The sequence below is a fragment of the Sorex araneus genome, chromosome 6, assembly GCF_027595985.1.
Source record: "Sorex araneus isolate mSorAra2 chromosome 6, mSorAra2.pri, whole genome shotgun sequence".
NCBI lineage: Eukaryota > Metazoa > Chordata > Mammalia > Eulipotyphla > Soricidae > Sorex > Sorex araneus.
This window is the reverse complement of record NC_073307.1, coordinates 53,654,598-53,681,690: the sequence shown is the minus strand read 5'-3', so window position 1 is coordinate 53,681,690 and position 27,093 is coordinate 53,654,598. Positions and strand designations below refer to the sequence as shown.

At 60.7% G+C, this 27,093-nt stretch overlaps 1 protein-coding gene across 1 annotated transcript; it reads left to right on the top strand.

Annotated features, from left to right (window-relative positions):
* On the top strand, positions 1 to 27,093 carry CHSY1 (chondroitin sulfate synthase 1). Its single transcript, XM_055143244.1, has 3 exons — positions 1 to 332; positions 9,606 to 10,101; positions 23,961 to 27,093. Exons 1-3 carry the CDS (start codon positions 55 to 57, stop codon positions 25,548 to 25,550), a joined length of 2,364 nt encoding a protein of 787 aa, XP_054999219.1. The 5' UTR covers positions 1 to 54; the 3' UTR covers positions 25,551 to 27,093.

The following is a 27,093-nucleotide window of genomic DNA, read 5'->3' as shown; positions in this document are numbered from 1 at the left end:
GGCCCAGGGCGCGGAGCGGGCGACGCGGGCCCCGGGCCGGGGCGGCGAGCGGGCATGGCGGCGCGGGCCCGGCGCGCCTGGCTCAGCGTGCTGCTCGGCCTGGTGCTGGGCTTCGTGCTGGCCTCGCGCCTCGTGCTGCCCCGCGCCGCCGAGCTGAAGCGCGCGGGCCCGCGGCGCCGCCCCGAGGGCTGCGGGGGGCCGGGCCGGGCGCGGGCGGCGGCGGCGGCGGCGGCGGGCGCGCGCGGGGCGGCGCCGCCCGAGCGCAGCCTGCTCTTCGTGGGGGTCATGACGGCGCAGAAGTACCTGGGGACCCGCGCGGTGGCCGCGTTCAGGTGAGCCCCCCGCGCGCGCGCCGCGGCCGCGGCCGCCCCCACCCCCACCCGCGCGCGCGCCCGCCGCCCGGGCCCTCCTCGTGGGCCACGTGAGTCCGGAGAAGTGGCCGGAATCACGGGCGGGATTAACAAAGGGATTAGCGCCGCGCGTCTTCGGAGCGAGATGGTTGGGGACGGGCGGGAGGGTGCAGATTCGGGCCAGGGTCTCCCCGGGACGCCTTCCGGGGGTGTTTGGGGCCCGGCTTGGGGTGCACGCAGGCCTCTCGGGACCCCGGAGTGGACTTGCTGGTGTGCCGAACTCAGCGGACAAAGGCTCGTCGCCTCGCCGGGGGCCCGTGTCACTTGGGCTGTTCCGTGCGGCCCCGTTGGAGTCTCAGGGTGTTCCAGTGCGGGAGGGAAAGGCCACTCAGAACCCCCCGTGTCCGGAGGCCGTGGAGCGCTGGGCAGCAGGCGGTTTCACCGTGTGTGTCCTGACCGTCCTGGGTGTTGCTGCTGGGAAGGGCCGCGGGGTTTTGAAGGCCGAGGGTTGTCTGTGGTCACTGGCGGCGAGAGCCCATCTGCCGGCCTGGCTTCTCCAAGAGGGACCACGCGGGAATTGGAAACTTGATGGAAATTGTGCCCTTTTTGGGTGGCACTGGGGATGGGGGTGGGGGCGCACACCAGCTGTGCTCAGGACTTCTGGCTCTGCACTCAGGGATCACTCCTGGTGGGCTCGGGGAGCCATATGGGGTGCCGGGGATCGAACCCTGGTCAGTCATGTGCCAGGCAAGCGCCTTGCCCTCCCCTCTGTCCTGTTGCTCCTGCTGCAAATCGTGCCCCTTCTGATCAAAGCCAGCAGGTGAGTGGCCGCCTGGGTCATGACCTGCTTCGCCCAGCGAGGCCCCGTGTTTGCCAGGACTCAGTCAGGATGAGCCCAAAAGGGTCTGGTTAGGCCTGCTGGGGGCGGCTGGTTACGTGTGCAGCCAGGTGGCCTGCAGCCAGGCCATGGGGTGGGGAGAGAGCAGGACCATCCGTGGGCCATACTCAAGGGGCACTTCCACCACTGTCCAGGAGAGCCCGCAAGGCTGCACCTGGACCTGGGCCTCATGCATGCTCACCGTCACGTTTTCAGCCGTCTGTCTGTCCTACCTCCATGTCTATGGCCGTCTGTCTTCCTTTTCAGGACACCTACATAGTCACCACGATAAGGGTCAAGTCTGGTGTTCTCACCTTGCTCGTTTTCTCTCTGGCAGTGAAGGAGACCCCCAGGTGCCCTCCCGTGTCACCTCCTGTGCCCCCTTTCTCTCCCACACCCGGAGCCCCGGGGTGGGTCTGCCTTGCAGCTGCTGCCCTGCCCCCCTTGTACCCGCAGGGAGGGCACAGGCCACTTTTAGCCCCGAGGGACTGGGGGCCAAGGGGGAGGCCCGGACCGGGTGGAGGTCACCGAGTGGAACTAGTCATTATGGTTTAGCCAAGCTCTGTCGCTGGGGCCCGAGGTCTGCACGGACGCGGCCAGTGCCCTGTGGGCAGGGAAGTCAGCGGGTCCCCAGCTGGACTGGCTCCAGTTCTGGTTCCCCCTCGACGGCAGCGTCAAGCTTCAGCCCCGGACGCTCTCTGGTTCCTGCCTGTCTTGAGTGTGATGGTTTGGCTTCTGGGTGGGAGGAGACGGGCAGCAAGTGGTGGGAGGTCCCAGAGGCGCCTGCCGTAGACACAGCCTGGGCCGGATCTTCAGGCCTGGGTATGAGCAGCTGAGTTCGGATGGTGCCTTTCCAGAACCCTGCAGGCCGTGGCCTCTGTGGGCTCTGCCCCGTTCACGCCCCCGGGGGCTGTGGCCGTTGTCCCCTCCCTCACACTGGGCCTGTGTCTCCCCTCCCTCCCGTCCACACAGGAACCTGAGCGTTGGGGTGGAGGCCCAGACCCTGGGCAAAGGGTGTCTCCTGGGAAGGGGTGCCATGGAGAGAGCATCGAGGCCTCCGTGGCGTGGGGGATGCAACTGGCCGGCCGCTTGGGTCCCCAGCCAGCTTGCGAAGCGCCGGACAAGCTGGTGAGACTCGGGACCCCCAGGGATGCTGGCACAGCGGGTCCAGTGGCTCTGCAGCTAGGGGGCTTCAGGGAGGAAAGGTGCAGAGGGTGCTGAGCTGTGCGCTGAAGGTGGCATATCCGACCACGGCTTGGGGACGGCCACAGATGGACGCCTGTGTGGTTCGGTGGGGCAGGAGGAGGAGGAAGAGGAGATTCTGGGAATGGTGGTGCAGGATACGGTGTCCCAGCTTTTTGACACGGGTGTCTGGCACTCGGCTTTGTCACAACTGGGCCCGGACATGGCCTGGAGCCACGGGCCCCGGGGTGCTAGATCATGGCTACTCTGGAGCTGCCCAGGCCCCCAGGCTGTGGCTCCGTCTTCAGTGCCTTGCTCTTAGATGAGCTAGCAAAGCGGCCCCCCCAAAGCTGTGCCCGGCCCCCCACCCCCAGTTCAGTGCTGTCTCCTGGGGGTGGTTGTTCAACACCCCCACATACAGGCCTCAGCCCTCACCCCCCTGCGAATGTCGGGACATTTCCCTTACGGGGAACAGGCACCCCGAGCCCTGCATGGCGGGGTCTATGTTGCCCGACTCCTCCGGTTGCTGGTTTGTTTTCTCCCTCCCATACACCCGCCCCTGCTCCGTTCTGTTTCCTATCCAGAAGTTGAGGCGCTCACATCACTCGGTCCTTTGGACGTTGATGTTTGGTTTGGGTCCCCTCCCCCTATCCAAATCATCTCAGTCTCATCCCCGTTACCGCACCCCCCCAGTACATTATCACCCCCACCTGCTGCGCACACCCCCGCATTCGCATCCTCGCCCTGGCTGCACGCTCACTTCCTGTTTGTCCCGTTGATCTTTCGTCTGTTCTCTTGCCAGTACCACCCGTTGAAATTATTGGAGGTTGAATAATATTTTAATATCTGGTAGACAAGTTCCTCTTTTGTCTAGACAAGACACAAGTGACTCTTCTGTTTTCAGATATTTCTTGGCGACACTTTCCACTTCTTGTCGGGAGAATTTTGATGCTGTTTAGATTTTCTTTTTATTTAATCATCCCTTTGATTAAAAAGAAAGAAAAAGTGGCAGGCTTTCCCTGTTAGTGCAGCCGTGCCCCGGTGGCCAGGCTACGCCAACACACTTCCTTCTACCTTTCCTTTTCTTCCTTTATTTTTGGAGGGGGCGGGCCTTACCTGGCCACGCACTCAGGAGTCCCTCCTGGCGGTTCTCCGGAGTTCTGGGGATCAAACCTGGGTCGGCCGCATGCAGGGCAGCTGCTTCTCTGCTTCTCTGGAAGGACGTCTTGGCTCCTCTCTGCCCGTAGCTGACTGGGGCACTGTTAGAGGCTGGTGAAGGGACCCTGATCGCAGGTCGGGGAAACTTAAACTTCAACTCCAAACCTGGGCCTCGAGCTCCCGTTCTGCCAGTCTGGGGCATTTGTGCTGGGACACATACACACACCCCCACCCCTCAGTGTGCTCAGCTCACGGTGGCAGCGGCCTCGGAGCAGGACTTTGTTAGACAGGACCTCGTGTGTCCCCGGGAACCCACTGGTTCTTTGAGCTCGCCACTGGCCCCTTGGTGAAACTGGGGAGCCCATGGTCCCAAAGTCTGTGCCCACACGTCATGGCGCCCAGGTTGTCTGAAGAGGTACCCCTGGGAGTCTGGAGCCCTTTGGGCGTCAGCCTTGCTCTGGGTTGGGCCCTGCTGCGGTGGGTCCTGCAGAGGTGTGGCTGGCCGGGGGCTCCTGGGGCGCCTCACTCATTGCTGTGGGGTGCAGGGGCCAGAGGCCTGCCCCGCTGCCTTGCTCCGTCTCAAAGGAGGAGGAGGGCTTTGGGGGTACATTTTGGGGGCCACACCCAGGTGGGCAGTGTGAGTGCCTTTCCTTTCCTTAAGGAAGGTGGCAGGCCATGGACCGGTGGCCGCGGGAACAGTCTGCGTGTCCCAGGGCGAGTGACATGCTTGTTTCTGCTTTTATAACCTGGTGACCGCTACCGAGCCACGGGAAGGGCTGTGGCGCTGGGGAGAAAGGGGGTGTGGTGGGGCATGTTTAGGGGTTCCTGGAGGTCTGGCGGGCAGGGGCTGTGGGCTTTTAGCTTCCGCACTCCAGCCCAGCATCACTTGTGACATCACTCCCCTGAAGTGTCGGGGTGACCCCTGTGTCTGTGACTTGGTGCCCTGGGCATCTCTTGATGCCCGGGGGCCCTCTCTGCTATGGACATCTCGGGGTCCACCCCCCACACTGCCTGCTGTGGGCGTCTCTGGCTTTTCAAGGGTCTGGGTGGGATCCCACTTTACAAGCGTGAGGATTACAGGGAATGGGAGCAGAGGGGCCCTCTGTTCCGACCTGCTGACCCCTTTCAAGAGAAAGAATCAGCTGGCACCCCCGGAAGCTCCCTTTAAACAGGACACACCCCGCAGGGGCACCAAGACTGCCCCCCCATCTGTCCGTGTCCCCGAGGGCCGGGTCACCCACTGGGACAGTTGTAGACTGAGGCTGGGGTTGAGGGTCTGGCTCTGGTTTATTTCCCCACCGAAGGCAGGAAGATGGCCCAGCAGGGTGAACGTGGGCCTCAGAAACGGTTCCAGCACCTAGGCTGGCCCTTCACGGAAGCCTCTGAGCCCTCAGGGTTGCCCTGAAGGGCCGCATCAGGCTGTTTCCTGGGCTGATAAGGCTGAGAGGCTCTGGAGAGGGCGGCCGTGATAACAGAAGCAGGTGCGGGCTCTGTGCCAGCCAGCCGCCGGCTGTGAACAGGGCGCAGCCCTCACCCGGCCCTGCCTGTTTTCTTGCTGGCGGAGATGGTGTAGGGGTGCCCCAGGGGTCAGCGCGGGTGGGGGCCTCAGGATCTGCAGGAATCCGGCCCTGGGGCCTGGGGGAAGCAGACCTTCATTCCTGCAGCTAAGGGGTTGTTGTTTCCTTCTGCTGGTGACGGGTGGACCTGGGGAGGTGACCAGGCCCGGGGCACTGCGTGGGGAGTAGCCCCAGACAATACTTGTGTGTAACGGGCCTGGGCTGGAGGTGGGTGCGGAGAGCTGAGATGAGAACAGACCTTCCGGGAGGGGCCCCAGGCCTCAGGCCTGGCGCTGGGAGGCGGGTGCGCCCCATTGTTCGCTGTGAACTGGCTGAGAGCAGGTCGAGATTAGTCCTTAATTCCTTGGACTGGCCTCCGGGCCGCTGGCCCAGCATTGTTGAGGTAGGAAGCTGTAATCCACCCACCTGGCTCCCTTTTCAGAAAGGGAAGGAAGGCCGGGAAGACACCTTACTGCCCGTGCTCACCTTCCCTCTCTGGGGACCAGGGGGCAGGTGTGTCACTTCGAGTCTCTGGAAAGAGTGTGTGCATGCGGTGCTCCCGGATCCCACAAAGGACCGGCCTGGCCTCGGCGGAGGGGAGTTGCGCCGGGGCCCTCGATTGTAGGCAGACTGGGGGTACCCCGGGGGGCTCCTGGAGTGGCTCCTGCCAGATCTGACTCCCGCAGATGCTGGCGGGGTGGTCACGTGATAGCCAAAGCCTGCGGCCAGTGGCTGGGGCGTCACGTGACAGGCCAGGCCCTGTTTCCGCGCTTCCCCGGGGCCGCCCACCTTGTCTCTTGCTTTCCCCACGCACGTGGGGTCAGGGCGCTGGTCCCCGTCCAGTGTTGGGGACCCAGGGAGAAGCGCCTTGGTGTGACAGCGACCCAGGGAAACTCAGAGACCTTTTGGGGACCACATCCAGCGATGCTTGGGGCTGACCCCTGGCTGGGTGCTCCGGGGTTGCACATGGTGCTAGGGGCTCCAGTGTCATGGGCACTGTTGTGGGGGTCCCCAGCAGTGCTGCTTCGCTCAGGTGGGTCCCCCGCTGGGGTCCCGTGTGATAGTGCCCTGCCTGGAAGCATGTTGTAGGCGCCACCCGGTGCCTTCACTGCAAGGGACCATGGGAGGGGGCGCTTGCTGGGCCCCTCTCCGCCCCTGCTTGCTGCTTGGTGGTTAGTTCCGGGAGCAGGAGGCCTCTCTGCTGGGATTCCGGCGTGTTTTCACCTTGACCTGCTCACAAGTGGGTCCATTGGGCTGCTCATATGGAGGTTTGGGTCAGAAACATGACAAATGGCACTTCCTGGGGGCTGGAGCGATAGTACAGTGGAGAGGGTGCTTTCCTTGCTCGAGGGGGCCCCAAGTTCTATCCCCTGTGCCCCATAGGGTTCCCTGAGCACACCAGGAGTGATCCCTGAACATGGAGCCAGGAGTAAGCCCTGAGCACTGCCAGGTATGGCCCAAAAACCAGAAAAAGAAGTGTCACTTCTAAAGCCCCTCCCTCCAGGGCATCCTGCAGAGGTGTTGATTCAAGTTCAGCCTCAATTTGAGATTTTGGTAACCCCACAGTGCTAGGGGCATGCGTGTATGGGGGAGGGGCACATGGTACTCCCACCTCAATGCTCACTCCGTGTTGGTTGGTGGCGCATGCTCTGGCAGGAATGGAAGTGGGACCACCACGTGCTGTGACCCCCGTACTCTCCCTCTGCTCCCACTGTTCCCGTTCTTTCAGGGCCTCCCGCTGTTTGCAAACTCCTGTCTTCCCTGCGCTCTTCCAGAATGCCCTCTTGCGTCCCTGGCTGACCTGGCCCCACTTCCCGTTTGCAGAGGAGGGCAGCAGGCCCTGACCCTTCCGGGCTGTTGAGCGTCCAGTTTCCTGAATCAGCAGAGCTCGGCTGCCTGCCCTGCTCGGGGCAGGGGCCTCTGGAGAGGGTCCAGCCGGCGGCTCTGCGCTGCTGGCTACTGAGAGGGAGGTGGGAAGCCAGGTCGGTTTGGATATGGTGGCTCTCGGCCCCAGGAGACTCATGGTGCTTTAAAAACCTCTGTGGGCTACCCTAACTTCCAGGGCTCCCCGGTTTATTCATCACTTTTCCCTCCGAAGCACTTTGGGATAAATGAAAGTTAAGTCAAGTGGGGGGTGGGGCATGTTGGAGGTTTTTTTTTCCCCCAAAGTTTTTAGCTCTTTTTCTTAACATGAGTTGTGAGATAACAGCCTTTGCTTCTGAAATACCGGAACGGGAAGTGTATTTCAGCCCCAGCCCTTTGATCATCTGGTGGCCTGTGTGGTCGGACCTGGGCTGTGACTGAGGACAGAGGAGCTGCTGCAGGCACTGGCCAGGGGAAGGAGGAGAGGTTTCCGCCCTTCGGCGCTGCTGCACAGATGTGTACGCGCACACTCACACACACTCACACACATACACACGTACACACACACACTCATACACGTTGCAAAGGATTCTGTGAGTGTCAAAAATCTTTCCTAGGTAGAGAGGTGGGTGGAGCTTCTTATGACTGGGGGCGCCCTAGTGTCACTGGTCATCATAGGTGCTGTGGGGGGGGGGTCCTCGCCACTCCAGGTTTAGCAGGCAGAGGGTGTATGAGTTCGTCATTATTGGAGTTTGTGTCTCATGGGTTCATTCTTTTGATTTTTTTAAATTTTGGGGCTATGCTCAGCTGGGGACTGAGAACTAGTGGGCCTGCCACTTTGTGGGGGATGGGCTTGGTTTCTTTTCTTTCTTGCTTTGTTTTTGGGTCACAACTGGCGATGCTCAGGGCTTACTCCTCCCTCTGCACTCAGGAATCACTTCTGACAATGCTTAGGGGGACTGTATGGGGTGCTGGGGATGGAACCCACGTCGGCTGCATGCAAGGCAAGCGCCCTCCCCACTGTGCTATTGCTCTGGCCCCTTGTCCACATTTTAACTTTGGGGAAACCAGAGCATTTGCCACATACCGACTCCCTGGTATCGTGACCTGTGTTTACGACAGACTGTTATTTCCCTTCACCTCCCCCCCCTTTTTTTTCTTGGGGGCGGATGAGCTACACTCAGCTGTTTCATCGCCCTTGGCGGACTCCGGGGACCCTGTGGGACCGCGGGTCTGCTGTGTGCAAGCCTGGTGCCCTCCCTGCTGTACTGTCTCAGGCCCCCTTTCCTTGGTGCATCCTCTGCTCAGCACCCGGGTCTGATGGAACAGGCTCTGTGGGTCTGACCCTGAGGGCCACAGTGGGCAGAAAGTCCCCCGGAAGTGTTCCTCTGCTGAGATGACTTTGAAGTCCTGAGAGGCCAACAATCGTCCTATTTTCAGTTAGCATGGTGGGAAACATTTTTAAAACTCGAGTGGTGCTTTACGGTGACCTCTTAGCACCTGTATTGCAAACCACAATGCATAAAAGAAAAAGGGGAGAGAGAGCGAAAGAGAGCAAGAAGGAAAGTGCCTCCCACAGAGCCGGGGGTAGGAGGTGGGGGTTTGGGGGATGGTGGTAGGAAAAAGGGGGACATTGGTGGTGGTGGGAAATGTACACTGGTGGAGGGATGGGTGCTGGATCATTGTCTGACTGAAACCCAGTTACAAACAGCTTTGTAATGGTCTATCTCACGAATATCCAGTTTGAAAAAATGTTTTAAAAAGTAATGTGGAGTTCATGCTCAGTTTGTCAGCTTAATCAATGGCTGAATAAATAGCAGTACATTAAAAAAAAAAATAGTGGTGCTTGAACATTTTGGGATGGGGGGCTGGAATCACCGACCCTGTGGTTGTAAGTCCCTGGAATTAGCCTTGAGCAAGTAGGAGGGGAGGGGAGGGTCCCGGTTGTTACATTAGGGACCAGCTGGTAGATTTCATATCTGTTACATTAGGGACCAGCTGGTGGATTTCCTGTCACCAGGATCCAACTGGTAGAATTCTTATCTGTTACACAAGGGACCAACAGGGAGGTGTCATGTCTCACATTAGGGACCAGCTGGTAGATTCCATGTCTGTTACATTAGGGACCAACTGGTGGTTTTCCCAGCTGTTCCTCTAGAGTGTGTCTATCACTTTGGGCCAAACTACAGGACCTGCTCTGAGGTGGGTCCTTCAGGCCGCCCAGATATGGAGATTTGACAAGAAAAGGGCGTCCTGGAGACCAGCTGGCCCTGCTTTGGGATTAGGGCTGTACCTGATGGTGGTGCTCCCAGCCCGGGGCGGGGGTGGGGCGGAGCAGGCTGTTGGGGGCACACTAGAGGGACCGGGAGGCTTGGCTGGGCTTCTTCAGGGGGTGTGTGTGTGTGTGTGTGTGTGTGTGTGTGTGTGTGTGTGTGTGTGTGTGTGTGTGTGTGTGTGTGTGTGTGTGTGTGTGTGTGTGTGTGTGTGTGTGTGTGTGTGTGTGTGTGTGTGTGTGTGTGTGTGTGTGACGGGGTCTGTGAGTTCAGAGCTCGCCCTCCTTGGGCAGGAAGGGAGCCACTGGAAGTAACCGGTTCCCTCCTGGGCATGTTTCGCTTCCAGAACCTGGTCCAAGACCATCCCGGGGCGAGTGGAGTTCTTCTCCAGCGAGGGCTCTGACACATCTGTGCCCGTGCCCGTGGTGCCCCTGCCGGGCGTGGACGATGCCTACCCGCCCCAGAAGAAGTCCTTCATGATGCTCCGGTACATGCACGACCACTACCTGGACCAGTTCGAGTGGTTCATGCGGGCCGACGACGACGTGTACATCAAGGGCGACCGGCTGGAGGCCTTCCTGCGGAGCCTGAACAGCAGCGAGCCGCTCTTCCTGGGCCAGACGGGCCTGGGCACCACCGAGGAGATGGGCAAGCTGGCCCTGGAGCCTGGCGAGAACTTCTGCATGGGGGGCCCCGGCGTGATCCTGAGCCGCGAGGTGCTGCGGAGGGTGGCGCCCCACATCGGGAGGTGCCTGCGGGAGATGCACACGACGCACGAGGACGTGGAGGTGGGCCGCTGCGTCCGCAGGTTCGCGGGGGTGCAGTGCGTCTGGTCCTACGAGGTAAGGAGCTGGGCCCCCTTCGCTCTTGCCGCGGGGCTTCTGGGGGCCACAGTGGGAGGGGGTGACGCAGCTGCCGCGTTCAGCCCTTGTCTCGCCAGCCGTGCGTTGGGAGTGAGTGTGTGAGTGCCTGCGTGTATGCGTGTGTACATGTGCGTGTGTATCTGCATGTGTGCATGAGGGCCTTTGTGTATGTTGTGCATGTGTGTGAGACTGAGAATGAGTGTGTCTGGGTATGTGTGAGTGTATGTGTGGATGTGTGTGAGTGTGTGAGGTGTGTGTATCTGCATGTGTGTGAGGGCCTTTGAATGTGTTGTGTGAGACTGAGAATGAGTGTTGTCTGGGTAGGTATGTGAATGGATGTGTGTGAGTGTGTGAGGTGTGTGTGAGGCACATGAGTGCCTCTGTGTGAGTGAATGTGTTGTGCATGTGTGAGACTGAGAATGAGTGTGTCTGGGTGTGTGTGTGTGTGTGTGAGAGAGGTGTGTGTGTGTGTCTGCATGTGTGTGAGTGCCTTTGTGTGAGTGAATGTGTTGTGCATGTGTGTGAAACTAAGAGTGAGTGTGTCTGGGTATGTGTGTGAGTGTGTGTGTCTGAGTGTATGAGAACATGTGTGTGTGTGTGTGTGTGTGTGTGTCTGCATGTGTGTGATTGGAGTGTATGGATGTATGTGAATGTGTGCCTGAGTGTGGATGTGGATGTTTGTAATTGAGTGCATGTGTGCGTGTATGTGTGTGCTTGTATATGCCTGTGTGAGTGTGTGTGTGTGTGTGTGTGTGTGGTGGGGCTGTCAGACTCGGGGGCTCCCTGTGGACGCCTGTTTCCCTTGGCAGAGCTGCACTGCCTGCCCGGGGCTGGAGGCCCCGAGATTAGTCACAGTGGAAACAGTGAGCTGAGGGGTGCTGAGGTCATCGATAACCGCTCAGCGTCCTGGAGAGCAGCGGCCGCCTTGCAGCCTTTGCCCCAGCAGAGATGCGCGTTCTGTGGCTGCCCTGCGCCTTGGCGCCGAGAGGGTTCGGGGTGCTTGGTGCTGTGCTCTTTCCATCCCTTCCGCCTGTGGCTAGCTTTTCCCAGTTTCTGCCTTTGGCCGCGGGACCATCAGCTGTGGGCTCTCGCCCTGTGACCTGCTGTCCTGCGTGCTTTAGGCGCGAGAGCACAGATTCTGACTCTGCCTCAGCCCTGGCCCCTTGGCTCCCCTCCTGTGCCCTGAGTCAGTGGTCCCTCACTGGAGGGGCCCACGGCATGGGGGTCCTGCAGCCAGGAGAGCTGTTTGAGGTCTATGCAGTTCAGGGGAAAGTGTCAGTTTCAGCGCCCTCCTTCCTACCCCCCTCCCCTCCCCTCCTGGCCTGCCTTAAAGGGGTGTGGAAGGCCTGGTGAGTTTGGGGGTGCTCTAGTGAGGGAGCAGGCGGTGGGGGGGGCCTCCCGGGGGACAGAGGCGGTGCCTGGAGCTGTCGGAGTCATGGCAGACCCTTCCTCGTTCCAGCATCAGGCTGCTGCTGTTTCCCGGCTGTTTCCCCGGCTGTGACGTAATCACACCCTGAGTCACCACCCGGATTTGATGCCACAGCAGCCCCAGGGCTGGGGGGCCAGGGCAGAGCCTCTGAGAGCCCTGTGGGGTCCGTTTAGCTGGGGTCCCTCCACGTTACTTTTCTTGGGGCCACAAGTGCCAGAGCTCAGCGTAATCCCTGGCTCTGTGCTCGGGGATCACTCCCTGGCAGGGCTCGGGGGTCTTGAACCAGGCTCAGTTGCCGACAGGAGCCTCCCGTGCTCCTGTCTCCCCACCTCCCCTGCTTTCCAGGCTTTACGTGCCTTATGCCGCTCGGTGCCCAGAGCTGAAGTCGCGGTGTGGAGAGTTTCGTCTGTTAGAGGCTGACTTCTAGAACATGGCTCTTGACCCCTAAATGCATTATTTTTATCATATGCAAATTGTGGCTTCTGGTGCTGTCTCATTTATCATTCTTTCCCTGTAAGTCTCACAATGGAGACAGTACTGCTGCCCACTGGAGCAAATCGATGAGCAACAGGATGACAGCGACAGTGACAGAGACAGATACGCTAAAAAAAAATTCTGGGTTCAAAGGCCAGAGTGATAGGACAGTGGGGAGGACGCTTGACCTAGGTACAATCCTCGGTGTCCTGAGCACTGCCAGGAGTGATCGCTGAGTGCAGAGTCAGCCCCGAGTATCACCCTCATAGCCCAAAAAGACAAAACAAGCCCACTGGGGCCAGAGCAGGGACACATGCTTTGCGCACGGGCATGGGGGGGTGAATCCCCGCACCGCACGGCCCCGAATCTCCTCCACGCGTGGGGAAGCAGCCTCCCCCCGGGTGTTTTTCTTGCCACCTGGCCCCATGTCCTAGCATGTCACAGCTCTTCCTGGTATGGAACTCTCCCACGCTGCCGTCGTGTCCGTGTCCGACTTTGGTTTCTTTCCCCCTTTCCCTGTTTGATTTTCCTCTCGGGCTTTAAGTGCTCGGTCCCATTTGGGTTCTTCACCGCATCCACCGTGCGGGTGGATTAATCCCTCAAGTGGATGAGGAACTGTTACTAACTTCCTGTAAAGCCAGTTCTGGGATTAAGGTGCCCATTAGGAGAAATTATTGAGGCGGAGTCTTCTTTCAAAGATAATTACGCTAAGCCCTGGGTCTCGGAAGATACTTCTTTAGCTCCTTCATAAATCTAGCCAGAAGGTGTGACTTTCTTAATTTCTTTCTTGCAAGTAGAAATAATGCCTTGGGATTGTACTAATGTAATTACAGTGACTCATAGGAATCCAGCTGTCAAAATAAAAATCCAGGGGCTGGAGAGAGAAGGAGTGCAGGGGATACGGCCTGTGCCTTGCATGGAGCTGAAGCCACTTCGTCCTGACACAGCACAGGGGCCCCCAAATACTGCCAGGAGGGATCCCTGAGCACAGAACCAGGAGTAAACCCCGAGCACTGCTAGGGTGTGGCCCAGCTCCTCCAAAAATAAAAATAAAAATCTAGGTTAGTACAGCAGGTAGGAGACTTGCCTTGCACATGGCGACCCCAGGTTTGATTCTCGGCATCCCATATGGTTCCCTGAGCCCCACCAGAGGTGATTCCTGAGCACAGAGCAAGGAGTAAGCCCTGAGCGTTGCCGGGTGTGGCCCTAACACCAAAAAATTAATAAATTTAAAGACAAAGTCAATGAATACTGAGATTATGACTAGTTTTAGTCTGGCCTGGGTCTTCCCTGATCATGGTGACAGGATGGGGGCAGTGGCTTGCCTGACGGGGCAAGGGAGGGGCATTGAAAATATTTAAAACTTGACTGATTTATTTAAGCAAAAGAAAAATTGTACCATTTTCTCACAAGGCAGATAAAAGAAAATCACTCCGATTAACATACTACTCTATTTTGACTTGTTCTTGGCATTTATAGGTCTGGAAAAGTGCACAGCTGGGCCAGAGCCTGGCGGTCACTTGCTTTCCACCGCGGGGCCTGCGGCCAGCTCTTGGTTCAGTTTGGTTTCTGTGTTTTGGTCCCCACCGGGCGGTGCCCAGGGGTCGCTCCTGGTGGGGCTCGGGGCGTCTGGGTGCTGGGGCTTGAGCCCAGGTCAGCTACGGGTAAAGCACCGGTCACTGTGGTCTCGCTCTGCCCCCCAGTTCTTAGTATTTTCACGTGGCATTTGCCTGGACGGTGCTCGCTGGGGTGGAGGAAAGGCTGTTCCTGACGTGGCTCTGAGGTGCCCGTGTCCCCGCTGCCACCTCCTCCCCCGTGCCCTGGTGGTTGGTCCAGGCCCCGCAGGCTTGTGTGGCTGCGTCTCCACTCCCAGCTGCCTCCGATCCAGCCTCGGCTGTACCCAGTCCCCACTCGCTCCTGGAGGACAAGTCACCCTGACCCGGGCAAAGGGGGTTCCGGGGCTGGCGGCCGACACGGCCAGCGCTGGGGAGTCCCGTCCCGGGCTGTGCTGCTTCTCCCCACACGGGACCCCGCGTGTCCGGCCGAGGGTGGCTCCAGGGCGCTTGGGGGAGGGGAAGGGCCTAGTGGGGGGGGGGCTTTGCAGGCTGAGAGGGGGCGGGAACAACGGCCCAGCTGCTGCTTGTGTTTTTGGTGACGTTCTTACCGAAACTTATTTAGACAGAAGTGAGGGGAAAGAAGGAGAAGTGAGTGTCTGAGAGAGAGCACGGGCTTCTCCAGGGTGGCCTCCGGTGCGGAAAGACCAGCAAGCCAGCGCGATGCGTGTTCAGGGGAACACGGTCTCGAACGGCGAGGCTAGTGGGTGGGGAGCGGGCTTGTCCTGCACACGACCGGCCCGGGGCCGCTCCCTGGCTCCCCATATGGCCCTCGGGGCCCCCGAGTGCCCAGAGTGATCCCTGGGCACTGCTGGGTGTGGTCCCCAAACCCAGTAAAATGTCTTTTTTGTTTTTTGGAAAGGGCATAAAGTCCAGGGTGCCCGGCGGTGCTGTGCGTGTCCGGCCTCTGGCCCTGGCCCAGTGAGACCAGTTGCGATGGGAGGTAGCCAGTGGCCACCCCTGTGCCCTCGGGAGTTGGGCACCCGCCCTGGGGCTCAGCGGGGAGTGCCCGCGGGAAGACTGGGCTCTCTGTGCGCTGAGTGGACGCTCGTTCGAAGGCGGTGCCACTGGCCTCCTTGACTTCGAGGAACTGGCAGACAGAGCGGGCTTTGTTGGAGACTGCGGGCCGCGAGCCCCAGACCCTGGCTGTGGGGCTGGGCGCCTCAGCTCGCCGCTGGCGTCCATCGGGGAGGGAGGGAAGCCCGAGTGCACCCTCAGCGTCGCCCCTCGTGGGCTGATGGCTGCGGGCGGAGGGTGCCGGGAAGGTGCGGCCTCCGGTGCGGGGGAGGGGGCAGTGTGAGGTGTGGGATGAGTGTTGGGGGAGTGGCTGGCCGGGAAAGAAGGCCAGAGGGCCGGAAGTTTCGGGAGTGAGCGAGGCGTGAGTCAGCAGCCCACGGACGTCACCCAGAGCAGCGGGGACAGCCCAAATGTGGGATCAGAGGTCAGCAGCCTTGGCTCCGGGCAGGCTGTGGAGTTGGAGCCACACGCCGTGCTCCTGGCCGGAGTAGCCTGTGCAGGCGGGGCCCCGGCACTGAAGCTGATGGGGCGGCCCCGGCGAGTCAGCTGGGAGGGGGCGGGAGACCAGAGACGTGGCTGAGCAGCTTGGCCTCCCCATCCTGGCGAGTGGGCGGCCTCAGCTGAGCTGCTGCCCCGGCGGCTCCCAGGGTTCGGTCTCATCAGCCTCAGTGGACCCGAGGAGGTTCCCCAGGAGAGCACAGCAGAGCCGACATTTCCAGGACAGGCTAGTTTCCGGGCCAGAACGATGGCCCAGTGGGCAGGGCGCTGACCTTGAACCAGCTGATCCGATCCCCGGTATCCCACACAGTCCCCTGAGCACACAGCCAGGAGTCAGCCCTGAGTGCCACTGGGTGCAGTTCCCAAATCTTAACAAGGAGATGAGAACGACATCAACTTAAAAAATTGTTATTCGGGGCTGGAGCGATAGCACAGCGGGTAGGTGTATGCCTTGCATGCAGCCGACCCGGGTTCAATTTTCTGTATCCCATATGGTCCCCTGAGCACTGCCAGGAGTAATTCCTGAGTGCAGAGTCAGGAGTAACCTCTGAGCATCGCTGGATGTGACTCAGAAAACAAAAAAAAAAGAAAAAAGATAAGAATTTGTTATTCTTTTAAACCTTTCCAACTCCCCCGGGCTTGCTGCCCACAGGGCCCTGTGTGGAGGGCCCGGGCCCCGGCAGAAGACCCCCCCAGCCCCCGCACTGTCTGCATCGCAGGTGGGCGCTGCCCTCGAGGTGAGGCTGTGAGAGACCCATGGCTGTGCCCACGGCTGCTGGTTCTGGGGCCTCCTGGGAGACGGTGCTGGCAGGTCCCTGGGCAATGGGTATGGGGGGCTGGGGGGCCAGGCAGTGGCCTGCTCCTGAGTGAGGGCACCCAGGGAGGGCTGGACGGACTTTGGGGGCAGCTCCCGGGAGCCGTTGGAGGGGCACGTTCTGTCTGAGTAAGCGAGGGTGTGGGGGGCTGGAGAGGGTGCAGGACTCAGGCACCTGCTGCCCGGTTTGACACCGCGCCCCCCCCCCCATCCCGGGACCATGTGGGTCCCAGAGCCCATCCAGGAATGTGCTGAGGTTTGGGTTGCCTGTGGGCCCAGTGCCACGGCAGAGGAGTGTAGGGGCTGGGGCAGCGAGTCCCGGAGCGGTGGGAGTGCTGTGACCCCCAAACAGAACAACGCAAGAAGGAGCCCTCCACGGTCCCCCAGTTAGCAGCCTCCTGGGTCAGCCCCCAAAAGTCCGACCTCGTGCTGGAGTTTCGGCTCCTCGCGACAGTGGGCGGCGGGAGAGGCCAGGGTTCTTGGCCCGCCCTGCCCTCAGCCTCGCCTCACTTTGCTGCTGCTGGGGCTTGGGGTAGGGGCACAACGCCCGCCCCCTCTCGGGCCATGGGGGTGGCAGCATTTGAAGGAGGTCTGTGTCCAGTCCGGGTCCCAGAAGCGCTCAGGCAAAGTGGGCCTTGCCGGTGATGCCCTCGAGCTCCCCGGGATTCGGGACTGGGGGGGTCCTGAACTGCCCCGCTGTCAGCCCTTGGGCGTTCACAAGCCGGTGGCTGTGGTCACATCTTTTTGTTTGGCAGTGCTCAGGGGTTACTCCTGGCCCTGCACTCAAAGATTACTCCTGGTGGCTCTTGGGGTGCTGGGGATCGAACCTGGGTTGGCTGTGCGCATGGCAAGAGCCCTCCCCCCACCCTGTCCTCTTGCTCTGGCCACAGTTCCTTGTTTGTTTTGGGGGCCACCCTTGGTTCTGAGAGCTTTCTCCTGCTCTGCACTCCGGGATCACCCCTGGCAGGGCTCTGGGGGACCACACGGGGTGCCAGGGATCAAACCCAGGCCAGCCACATGCTGGAACGGAAAGCGCCCTCTCCACTGTCCCATCTCTCTCGCCCCTGGGGCCACATTTCACACTCCCCCTGGCAGTGAGGACCCCCGGATGGGCCGTCCCCCCACCTGCTGTCCCTGTTTGAAACGCTGGAGTGTTTGCCTCCCTCTGGCCATCACCGTGTGCTGCTCTGCCCTAAAGCACCCCTGGGTGCCCCAGGAGCAGCACCTGGGCACTGTCCCAAACCTCGTCACGGCCCCACACACTTGTCTGGCACCTGCCCGACCAGGCCGCTCCTGTAACTCGGCGAGTTTGGGAGCCCAGCTTCTCCCCTCGAGAGCCGCTCTGCAGGGTCTCATCCCCCTGGGCCTCTGGGGTGTTGGCTCCGCTGTAACCGCCTCCCCAGCAGCCACTGAGGGTCCCCGAGGGTGCCGGTCAGTGGCCGGGCGGCCCCCGGGCCGTATCGGTGCCCCTCCCTCCGCAGGACTCAGCGGCGCGGGCAGGCTGCTGCTTGACGCATGAGCGGATGGAAAATCAGTCGTCCAGCTGCCGCTCTCCGAGCCTGGGTCGCAGCCGGGGGTCAGAGGCGAGCCCGGACGCCTCCCCGCAGAGCCGCACATTCCTGGCCTCCCTCGAGATGCAGTCACGGGGGGCCTCGGGGGTTCGGGCAAGAAGCATAGACCCTCCCCACCCCAGCAGCACGGGGTCCCTGGAACCCCGCACAGACCTGGTCGTGCCCACATGTGGGAGCCCCTGGTTCCCCCTCGGGCCCTGGAAATCTGCCGTGGGAGGCAGAGCGAGGCCCGTCCCACTGCCTTGCCTTCTCCCTGCTGAGTTCTGGAGAACAGACTGAATCCTTCCTGCACGCTGGTCTATTTGCACTCCCCCCCCACACACTTCCCTCCCGCACAAGCGAGCTCTGCACCCCTTAGACATGACCCCCTGCAGGCCTCTGAGTGTTCCCAGTGCCCCGAGAATCCGCGCTGGCGCTGCCCAGCTGTGGGGGTCAGGCCCTGGCGGTGGCTGAGCTGTGTGGAGATGTTCTCGGTAAATTGTTGGTTCCAGGACACGGACGCCGGGCCCGCCGCCCCGCTACCAGAAAGGATGAATTAGAGACAGAAATGAACAGGTCTTTGTCCCGGGAAACCTCAAAGGCTATAATGAGGCGTTACCCCGTGGGTCACTTTATAAAAAGAAAAGCAGGAGTGACCCAGCGAGCAAGGAACTGACTCAGGCCCCAGCAGCCAATGGCGGGGCTCGCAGCTTCCCCTGGGGTTGGGGCTGTTGCACTTTTTTTTTTTTTGCTTTTTGGGTTGGCTCATGCACTCAGGAATTACTCTTGGCTCATGCACTCAGGAATTACTCCCAGTGGTGCTCAGGGGACCATATGGGATGCTGGGATTCGAACCCGGGTCGGCCGCGTGCAAGGCAAACGCCCTACCCGCTGTGCTATCGCTCCAGCCCCATGTTGCACACTTCCTTACAGCACTGTGGTGTATCCTGCGGAATCCAGTTGTTCCAGGTGTTCGGGGCCCCAACGCCAACCCCGTCACCTTCCCTCCACCAGGGTCTCCAGCGTCTCCCCGCCCCCAGCCTGCCACCTTTGGCACAAGCAAGTTTATTTCGTATCGTTCCAAAAAGTCGATGGGAAAGTCCGAGTGGGGTCAGGGTCCTGCCTCTCAGTGTTGTCGCCGATCACCGTTCTTGGTGCTCACGGCGCTGGGTGGGCTTCCGGGGCACTTCCCCCTCAGCTCTGTGCTGGGCCGCTTGCAGGTGCCGCGGTGCTGCACGCGGAGCTGCTCCCGCTGGGTGGCGTGGCGGCTCCTGGCAGGAGGGGGGTGGGCTGTCTCGGGACAGTGGCTGGAAGCGCTGAGGACAGCCCGGGTGCAGCCCGCGGCAGAGCGCCTGCCATGTGTGTGCGGGGCTCCCCGGCTTTGATCCCCTGCGACCCGACAGCAAGCCGGGCCGCACCCGCTCTGCCTGACCTGTCGGTGGACGCAGCGGCCACTGATATTTTCAGTCCTTGTTGTTGGGGACTTGAAAGTTGTTGTTCTGGGGGCCACGCCTGGCACTGCTCAGGGCAGACTCGGGGCTCTGTGCTCAGGGATCGCTCCTGGCGGGATTCGGGCAGCCCTCTGGGGTGCCGGGGGTGGTACCACACCCTCCCCGCTGTCCTCGACCTGTCTTGGCCCTGGACGGTTTTAAAGTGTCCCCAAATAGCAGTGTGTTTCTGCTGGGGTTGTTTGGCTTTTGGGGTCACACCCGGCGATGCTCAGGGGTTACTCCTGCACTCAGGGATCACTCCTGGTAGTGCTCAGGAGAGCATAGGGGATGCCGGGGATTGAGCCCTGGTCAGCAGTGCGCAAGGCAAACAGACACCCTCCCACTGTCCTGTCTCTCCGGCCCTGACCACGGTGGTTTTAAGAACAGTCCATGCCCCTGTGTCGTCCCGTCCCGTCCCCCCTTACCCCCCCGCCCGGCCCTTCCACTCAGTGTCCCTGCGCCATCCCTGCTGCCGTTTCCTGGGAGTCAAGGCCACACGTGCGCAGCAGGAGCCTGGTCGTGCCGCTGTCACCCCCAGGGCCCCGTGGCATGGTGGGCGTGCCTCCCGCCCTCGTGCTCGGTTGTCCCCTGCAGTTCACCGGCCTGTAGCTGGCGCCTTGACATGTGCCAGGTGACGGGGTTTTGTGCGGTTGGTTGATGTGGAAGGGCCACACCTGGCGGTGCTGGGGACACCAGGAGGTGGGTCCCCAGGATCCAGCATGGGCCCCCGCATTGCAGAGCCTGCACCCCGGCCTGCCGAGTCCGCTCTCTGGCCCGACTTCCTTTTTTCACCTCTGTTTGTTTTTATTATCGTGTACTTCAGGCCACACCAGCTGGTGCTTGGGGAACCCTGTGCCCCTGTGCCATGCTGGTGCTCGAACCCGGGCTGGCTGTGTGTATCGGGCAGTGCCCTACCCACTGCATCTCTCTGGCCCCTGTTTTCCTTACAGGACTCGGAATCGGCAGGAGTAAGCTGGCTGGCTTACTTCTCACCTGAGTGGTGAGGGTGTCGGGCTGTCTCCCCTCAGTGAGGCCCTGGGCCTCCCCAGCTCGGGATTAAAAAGCAGCCCCGCGGTGCCCCGCGCCCCCCGCCCCCCTGCCCTGTGCAGCCCGGGGCGGTGGCAGGGCCTGGTCGGCGGTGCTGTCCGCGGCTTCTATTTCGGGCTGGGCCGCGTCTGTTTTTAGTTTGCTGAAACTGCCTCTTAGCCCAGCCCCGAGAGCGCCCGCCCGCCCGCCCGCCACAGGGGCTGGCTGGGCTGGGTCCAGGGGGGCGACCAGCTGAGGGGATCAGGGGTGAGCTGAGCGTGCGGTCAGGCCAGTCGACCTGTGCCCGTAGCCTCAGGGGCCCGCGCGTTTGCCCTCAGGGCATGGGCAGCGAGGGGCGCCGTGCCGTGGGCCTGGGCGGGGACGGGTGCTCTGTGGGCCGCCTGGGTGCTCCGCGTGGGCTCGGCATGGCAGCCGGGCTTGGGTGCGGGCGACGCCTTCGGTTGATGAAGGATTGGTTTTGAATTGGGGCCACGCTCAAAGGTGGGGCTCGGGGCTCGGGAGGCCTTAGGTGGTGCCAGGGATGGGCCCCAGGTCGCCTTCCCCGCTCTGGGTGCTCAGGGCTTGGAGCAGGAAGTGGCGAGGACACGGCCCGGGGCCTGGGGTGCTCGGAACAGTCTGACACGTGGGGACCCCTTGTTGCCGTTGCCGCGTACCCAGAGGAGAGCGTCGCCTGCCTTTCTCCCGTGACTCTGTGTGTGGATCTGGGGGTCTGGGGACTCTCGGGGCAGAGGTGGGACTAGCAGTCCTCTCCCCTCGGGCATCTGGGCCCTGGACTCGCTGGACAGAGCCTGAGGCGCTGCTCCTTGTCACGAGGGAGTTGACAAAGGGGGTTTGGGAGCTGCCCCCTCGACCCTGCGCAGCCCAGGGAAGCCCGCGGCTCCTGCACGCCTTGCTGTCAAGGCTGGTCCCCGAGTCTGTTCCGGTCCCGAGCGTCACACGGCCCGTGCCCGGGCCTCATTTCCTTTTTAGGGCGTTTGCTGGTGAGGAGGTGAGCAGGCGAGAGCGAGCCATGTTTCCTGTTCTGCGTGCACAGTCACTGCACCCCCAGCCCTGTCCCCGGGCCCCTCTGCTCTCTGTCTTCTTTCCAGTCACCCTCGCCTGTCACTGTCCACTCTGATGCGGCCCAGGCCTGTCCCGCCCCCACTCGCCCGGCTGGCCAGCCTCTGCCCGTCCCACAGGCGAGAGAGCGCCCGGGTTCATCCCTCCTTTGGTTTCGTTCCTCCTCACGCGACCCCACGGCTCAGCGGACATGCGAGCACATGTCCTCCCCGAGGCCACGTGCTTCTCCCCCCACAGCTTCCTCTGGGGGCCGGGGAACGCGGCTGCCCGGGTCTGTCTGGGAGGGGACCTGCCTCCCGTGTGCAGAGCAGCTACGCTGGCCCCCACATCTCTTCCGGTCCCCTGTCCTGGGCGTGGGGTTGTCCCGGTGACCTGGCCACGGGGCTGCGGTGACCACAGGAGTATGCAGAGATTTTTGATTCATAGCTTGTTTTGTGTGTTCGGGAGATCAACTTGAAGGCAAGGTATTTTCAGTTCATCAGGGACCAACGGACAATATAAATTCACGATTTTTTTCCTCATATATAATTAGTTCTACTGGGAATATTTTAAAGCGGAGTAGCTTATAAAGCAAAGTAGCTTTATTTTCATATATGAAAAACTTTATTAATGATGGGTGTGTAAAAACACAAGAAAGGAAAGAGCAGGCACTACACCGGGGAGGTTGATGGCGATGATGAGGCAGGCGAAGGAAGGAACGGAGCCAAGCTGGTTGGTCTCAATTGCAGTTTATTCCATTCCCATCTCCATTCTCCTCTGATTCTCCTCCTGCTTCTTTCTCCCCCATGCTGCTTCATTCTCTTTCTCCTCTGGATCTGGATCTTGGTCTAGCTTCTCCAGATCTCGCTCTGGGACTCGCACTGGGCCTGGCCCCCCAGCCCACTCTTTCAGCCTAGTTAAATCCCCCAGCATGAGGAGTTGGGGCTTACACATAGGTGTGGTCACAATCAATAGGGGTAAAATTCTTTCCCTCAGGGGATGCTGCTTCTAGGACAGATTCTCTTTCAGCAGGACACCCATCCAAGAGCAGAATCCCATGGTGTGTTTCTCCTCTCCTTGTCCAACTAACATATAAGTATTCATAATATTAATCATTTTGTATGGACATAGCAGAGATGCATTAAGCTTATAGAATTGCTCTCCTGGGGTCATCTCGATCTCAGACTACAGTGCTCAGGCCAGATTAGTGTTTCCTATCCCTAGCAGGGTCCTAGTCTTGTTGTTGCTTTGGGATCATGACATGACATGTCCATGACCAAGCTCTTAACATATAGTTAAGCATTAGGCACTTTGGCCAGGCCCATCTCGATGCCAGGGTAGCACACAACTCACCGCTTGCCCTGGGTCCGTCCCGTCCCTTGTCGGGACCCTGCTTTTGGGGGTGCTAGGAAGTTAGGGCAGCTGAGGCTTAAGTCAAGAAAGCAGATGCCCGGGAGTGAATAATATTTGAAGCCAATTAAATCCCATGTTACCAAAGCATATTAACAACTGTCTTTCTTTGTCCATACAAAAAGGGTATTGTAAGGGTATTGTTTTAAAGTAAACTATTCAAAAGACAAGGAGAGGAGAAAAGGCAATATTAACTTACAATACAAGTTCATTGTCCTAGAAAGGTCTGACCTTACAAATTAACAGAGTCTGATTAGGGGAAGAGCTGATTGATTAGTTGGGGAAGGGAGCATAGAAGTGATTACAGATAAACAAAGGAGTGGGAGTGACTCCGGAGCACCTAGATGGGCGTGACTGATATACCTAAGCTCCTAGTGGCTAGGGGAGCAGGATATACCAATGTAGTCTAGAATTGTTTAGAGATTATTACCAGATAAGCCCAAACTCTGTGGCAAGGGAGAAAGGACAAACCAATGATATCCTACAATGGGTATGACTGTTGCAAAATAAAATAGTTAAAATTAATTTTAGAGACCTTTGGAAATTTAGAACTAGTCTGCCCTGGTGCGATAGAACTTGAGGCTGACTTGTAGGGTGGGGGGCCTCCAAGCAGTGCTCAGCGACCCCCTGGGCCAGTCCTGGCAATTCCGCCCAACCACGCCTGGTCCTGGGGTGTCCGTGCCCAGTGATGTGGCCTGAGTTCACTCTGGCTGTCGGCCGGGGGAGACAAGAGCTGGGAGTCCGTCTCTCGCGTCTCTCCCGTCAGCCTGGAGCACCCCCCGCGCCTGGGGCTGGGTTTCGGTCCTGGGGAGACCTTGAGGCTTAGGTGTTTCCCCAGGAACTTGCCCTGGGAGTGAGGGGGGACCCAGCAGGATTCGGGGGTCAGTGGCCGGCCATTTCCAAGCCTCCCACCGGCCCTCACCGGCGACAGCGAAGCATCCTGTGGGGGTGCCGGGCTGGGTCACTTGGGTGCGCTTCAGAGGTGCTGGGCGGGGCTCTTGCTGGGTTTCCTCTGGGTTCAGTCATCTCGGAGCACCGCTGTCTCTCAGGTGCCTCTGCCCAGTCTCACTTGCCCACTGCGGCCTGTCTTGGCCCGTCTCTGGGTCCTTTAGTCGTTTCTCCCTCCCCCACTCTTACATTTGCTGTTCGGGTCACTCCTGGCTCTACACTCAGGAGTCACTCCTGGTGGTGCTTGAGGAGCCCTGTGGGGTGCTGGGGTCCAGCAAGGCAGGCAGGCGCCCTCCCTGCTGTGCTGTCGCTCCCCATTTACTCTCGTAGGTTGGTTTGGGGGCTGCACTCAACGGTGCTGGGCGTGGGGGCCGGTGCGGGGCGTCCGACCCGCAGCCCGTGTCCATCCGAAGGCCGGCTTTGCCGCCTCGGCGGCGGCGGGCGGCTGCTGGCGGGGCCCGTCCCGGCTGGACGCGCCCTCACCCTCTGCTCCCCGCCCTTCCCCGGCAGATGCAGCAGCTGTTCTACGAGAACTACGAGCAGAACAAGAGGGGCTACATCCGGGACCTGCACAACAGCAAGATCCACCGGGCCATCACGCTGCACCCCAACAAGAACCCGCCCTACCAGTACCGGCTGCACAGCTACCTGCTGAGCCGGCGCATCGCCGAGCTGCGCCACCGCACGCTGCAGCTGCACCGCGAGATCGTGCTGATGGGCCGCTACGGCGGCACGGCCGTGGGCCGCGAGGACCAGCAGCTGGGCCTGCCGCCCTCCTTCACGCGCTTCCAGCCGCGCCGGCGCGACGAGGTGCTGGAGTGGGACTTCCTGACGGCCCGGCACCTGTACTCGGCGGCCGACGGGCAGCCCCCGCGCCGCGGCCTGGACTCGGCGCAGCGGGAGGCGCTGGACGACATCGTCCTGCAGGTGATGGAGCTGATCAACGCCAATGCCCGGACGCGCGGCCGCGTCATCGACTTCAAGGAGATCCAGTACGGCTACCGGCGCGTGGACCCGCTGCACGGCGCCGAGTACGTGCTGGACCTGCTGCTGCTCTACAAGAAGCACAAGGGCAAGAAGGTGACGGTGCCCGTGCGGCGCCACGCCTACCTGCAGCAGACCTTCAGCCGCGTCCAGTTCCTGGAGCACGAGGCGCTGGACGCCCAGGAGCTGGCGGCCAGGATCAACCAGGACTCGGGCTCCCTGTCCTTCCTCTCCAACTCCCTGCAGAAGCTGGTGCCCTTCCCGCTGCCCGGTGCCCGCCGCGAGCGCCCCGAGCCGCGGGAGCCCAAGATCCACGTGCTGCTGCCGCTGTCCGGCCGCTTCGACATGTTCGCCCGCTTCCTGGGCCACTTCGAACGGACCTGCCTGGTGCCGGGCCAGAACGTCAAGCTGCTGGTGCTGCTCTTCAACTCGGACGCCAACCCCGACAAGGCGCGGCAGGTGGAGCTGCTGCGAGACTACCGCCTCCGGCACCCCAAGGCCGACCTGCAGGTGCTGCCCGTGGCCGGCGAGTTCTCCCGGGCGCTGGCCCTGGAGGTGGGCGCCGCCCAGTTCACCAACGACTCGCTGCTGCTCTTCTGCGACGTGGACCTGCTGTTCACGGCCGACTTCCTGCAGCGCTGCCGCGCCAACGCCGTGCCCGGCCAGCAGGCCTACTTCCCCGTCATCTTCAGCCAGTACGACCCCAAGGTCGTCTACGGCGGCCGCGCGCCCAGCGACAACCATTTTGCCTTCACGCAGAAGACGGGCTTCTGGCGGCACTACGGCTTCGGCATCACCTGCATCTACAAGGGTGACCTGGTGCGGGCGGGCGGCTTCGACGTGTCCATCCAGGGCTGGGGGCTGGAGGACGTGGACCTGTTCAACAAGGTGCTGCAGGCGGGCCTCAGGCCCTTCCGCAGCCAGGAGGTGGGCGTGGTGCACGTGTACCACCCCGTGTCCTGCGACCCCGCCCTGGAGCCCCGGCAGTACCGCATGTGCGTGGGCTCGCGGGCGGCCACCTACGGCTCCACGCAGCAGCTGGCCGAGATGTGGCTGGAGAAGCAGCGGCCGGGGGACGGCGGCAGCCGCAACAACGGCTCCTTGCGGACGGCCTGACCCGTGCCGCCGTCACACCCTCTAATTTATTGCTCCGGACTGTTTTGTACGCTCGGGGTCTCTGGGGTTTTTTTTGTTGTTGTTGTTGTTTGTTTCTTAGGGGACCCGGGGGGAAGCCCCCCGAGGAGCTGCTTTCCGGGTGGCTTTGTTCCAGAGGCCTCCTCGGCTCTCGGGCTCCTTGGGGGTCGGGGCTTTCTTCTTCTTGTCCGTAGTCGGGCCCCCCCCCCCCCCGGAGCACGGCGTGATCACCCGCCCGTCCTGCCGTGGGACTGCAGTCGTGGCTGTGACACGAAGCGGACCCAGTGAACTGATTTCCCTTTTTCTTCCTCTTTTCTCCCTCCTTAAAGGTTCTTTTTTAGAGTCCTTTGTTACAGTTCTCTGCTAAAAACAAGAAGGAACTAAGGAAAGTTCTTGCAAAGTATTATTGTCGCGAGACACTGTAACTCCGGTCCTCGTTCTGGTGTGACTGTTAACATTGTGCAGATTCGCGCCTTTGTCTCTCCCACCTCCCACCTCCCACCCCGCCCCCGCCCCCGCCCCCTCCTCCCTCGCTCCCTCTCTTCCGTTTGTTTGGAGCTGTTCCGCATAGCCCTCTGGAGTAAGGGACCATGACCCCAGCCGACTCGGGAGCCCCAGGAACGCGCTCAGCTCCTCCGGCAGGTGGTGTGGCCAGTGTGGACGCGGCCGCGTCTCGAGGGTCTGACCATTGACCTCTTCCTAGCCTTCCCCAGTAAAGGGTAGACAGCCGGGGCGGAGGGAGCCCAGGGCCCAGGTGCTGCTGGCACGAGGAGACCGGGGTTCCATCCTCCAGAGGCTGCGGGATCCCCCGAGCCACCAGCCCTGGGCAGTGCTGAGTGTGGCCCGTAAAGTACATTTAATGGAAGGCAAAGAACAAGTGCCAGGCCCGAGAGCGCCCCCCCACACCAGCTCACCTGCTCCGTCCCGAGCTCAGGGTGGGGTGGGGGCCCCCACTTCTCAGCCACTGTCTCCTTTTTTCTCTTCCCCTCTGAGGTTCCTTTAATTTATTTGATGCCCATCGTGTAGGGCACTGCCGTTCCTCTGGGGGACGTTTGTCTGTCTTCCTGCAGTGACTCCGTCTCCAAAGATTTCCTTGGAACACACGTCCCCCCTCCGCCACGCCCACCTCCTCGATTCTGAGACATTCCTTACTGTTTCTACTAAATATCAAGTGTTCTTTGACAATTTTGGTGCTCACGTGTTTTTTTGGGGGGGACAAAGTGAAACGAATCTGTCTTTACACCTGAAAGATTGTTGTAAACTCACAGATCAAATGTGCCTTAATAATAAAAGGAAAAAATGTTTTTCTCATCTAGGGTTTGAGCAGGACTAGACTCATCGTTGTAATAATCGGTCACAGGAGATATGCTTATTTGTAAATAGCCTCGCGCGCATTTGGAAAAATAAACCAGTGAACAATATTTTTCTATTGTACTTTGAAGCACTGTTTTTGTCTCTTTTCTCCTGTCCTAGCTGGAGAATTGTATTACGTTTTGGAGAGTAAAAATATTACTGAAATGCTGAC

Excerpts from the sequence above, each read along its gene's own strand:
- CHSY1 (XM_055143244.1), top strand. The coding sequence starts at position 55 with ATGGCGGCGCGGGCCCGGCGCGCCTGGCTCAGCGTGCTGCTCGGCCTG. Across the intron at positions 333-9,605 it reads CGCGCGGTGGCCGCGTTCAG|AACCTGGTCCAAGACCATCC; the intron begins GTGAGCCCCCCG and ends TTTCGCTTCCAG. Across the intron at positions 10,102-23,960 it reads AGTGCGTCTGGTCCTACGAG|ATGCAGCAGCTGTTCTACGA; the intron begins GTAAGGAGCTGG and ends CTTCCCCGGCAG.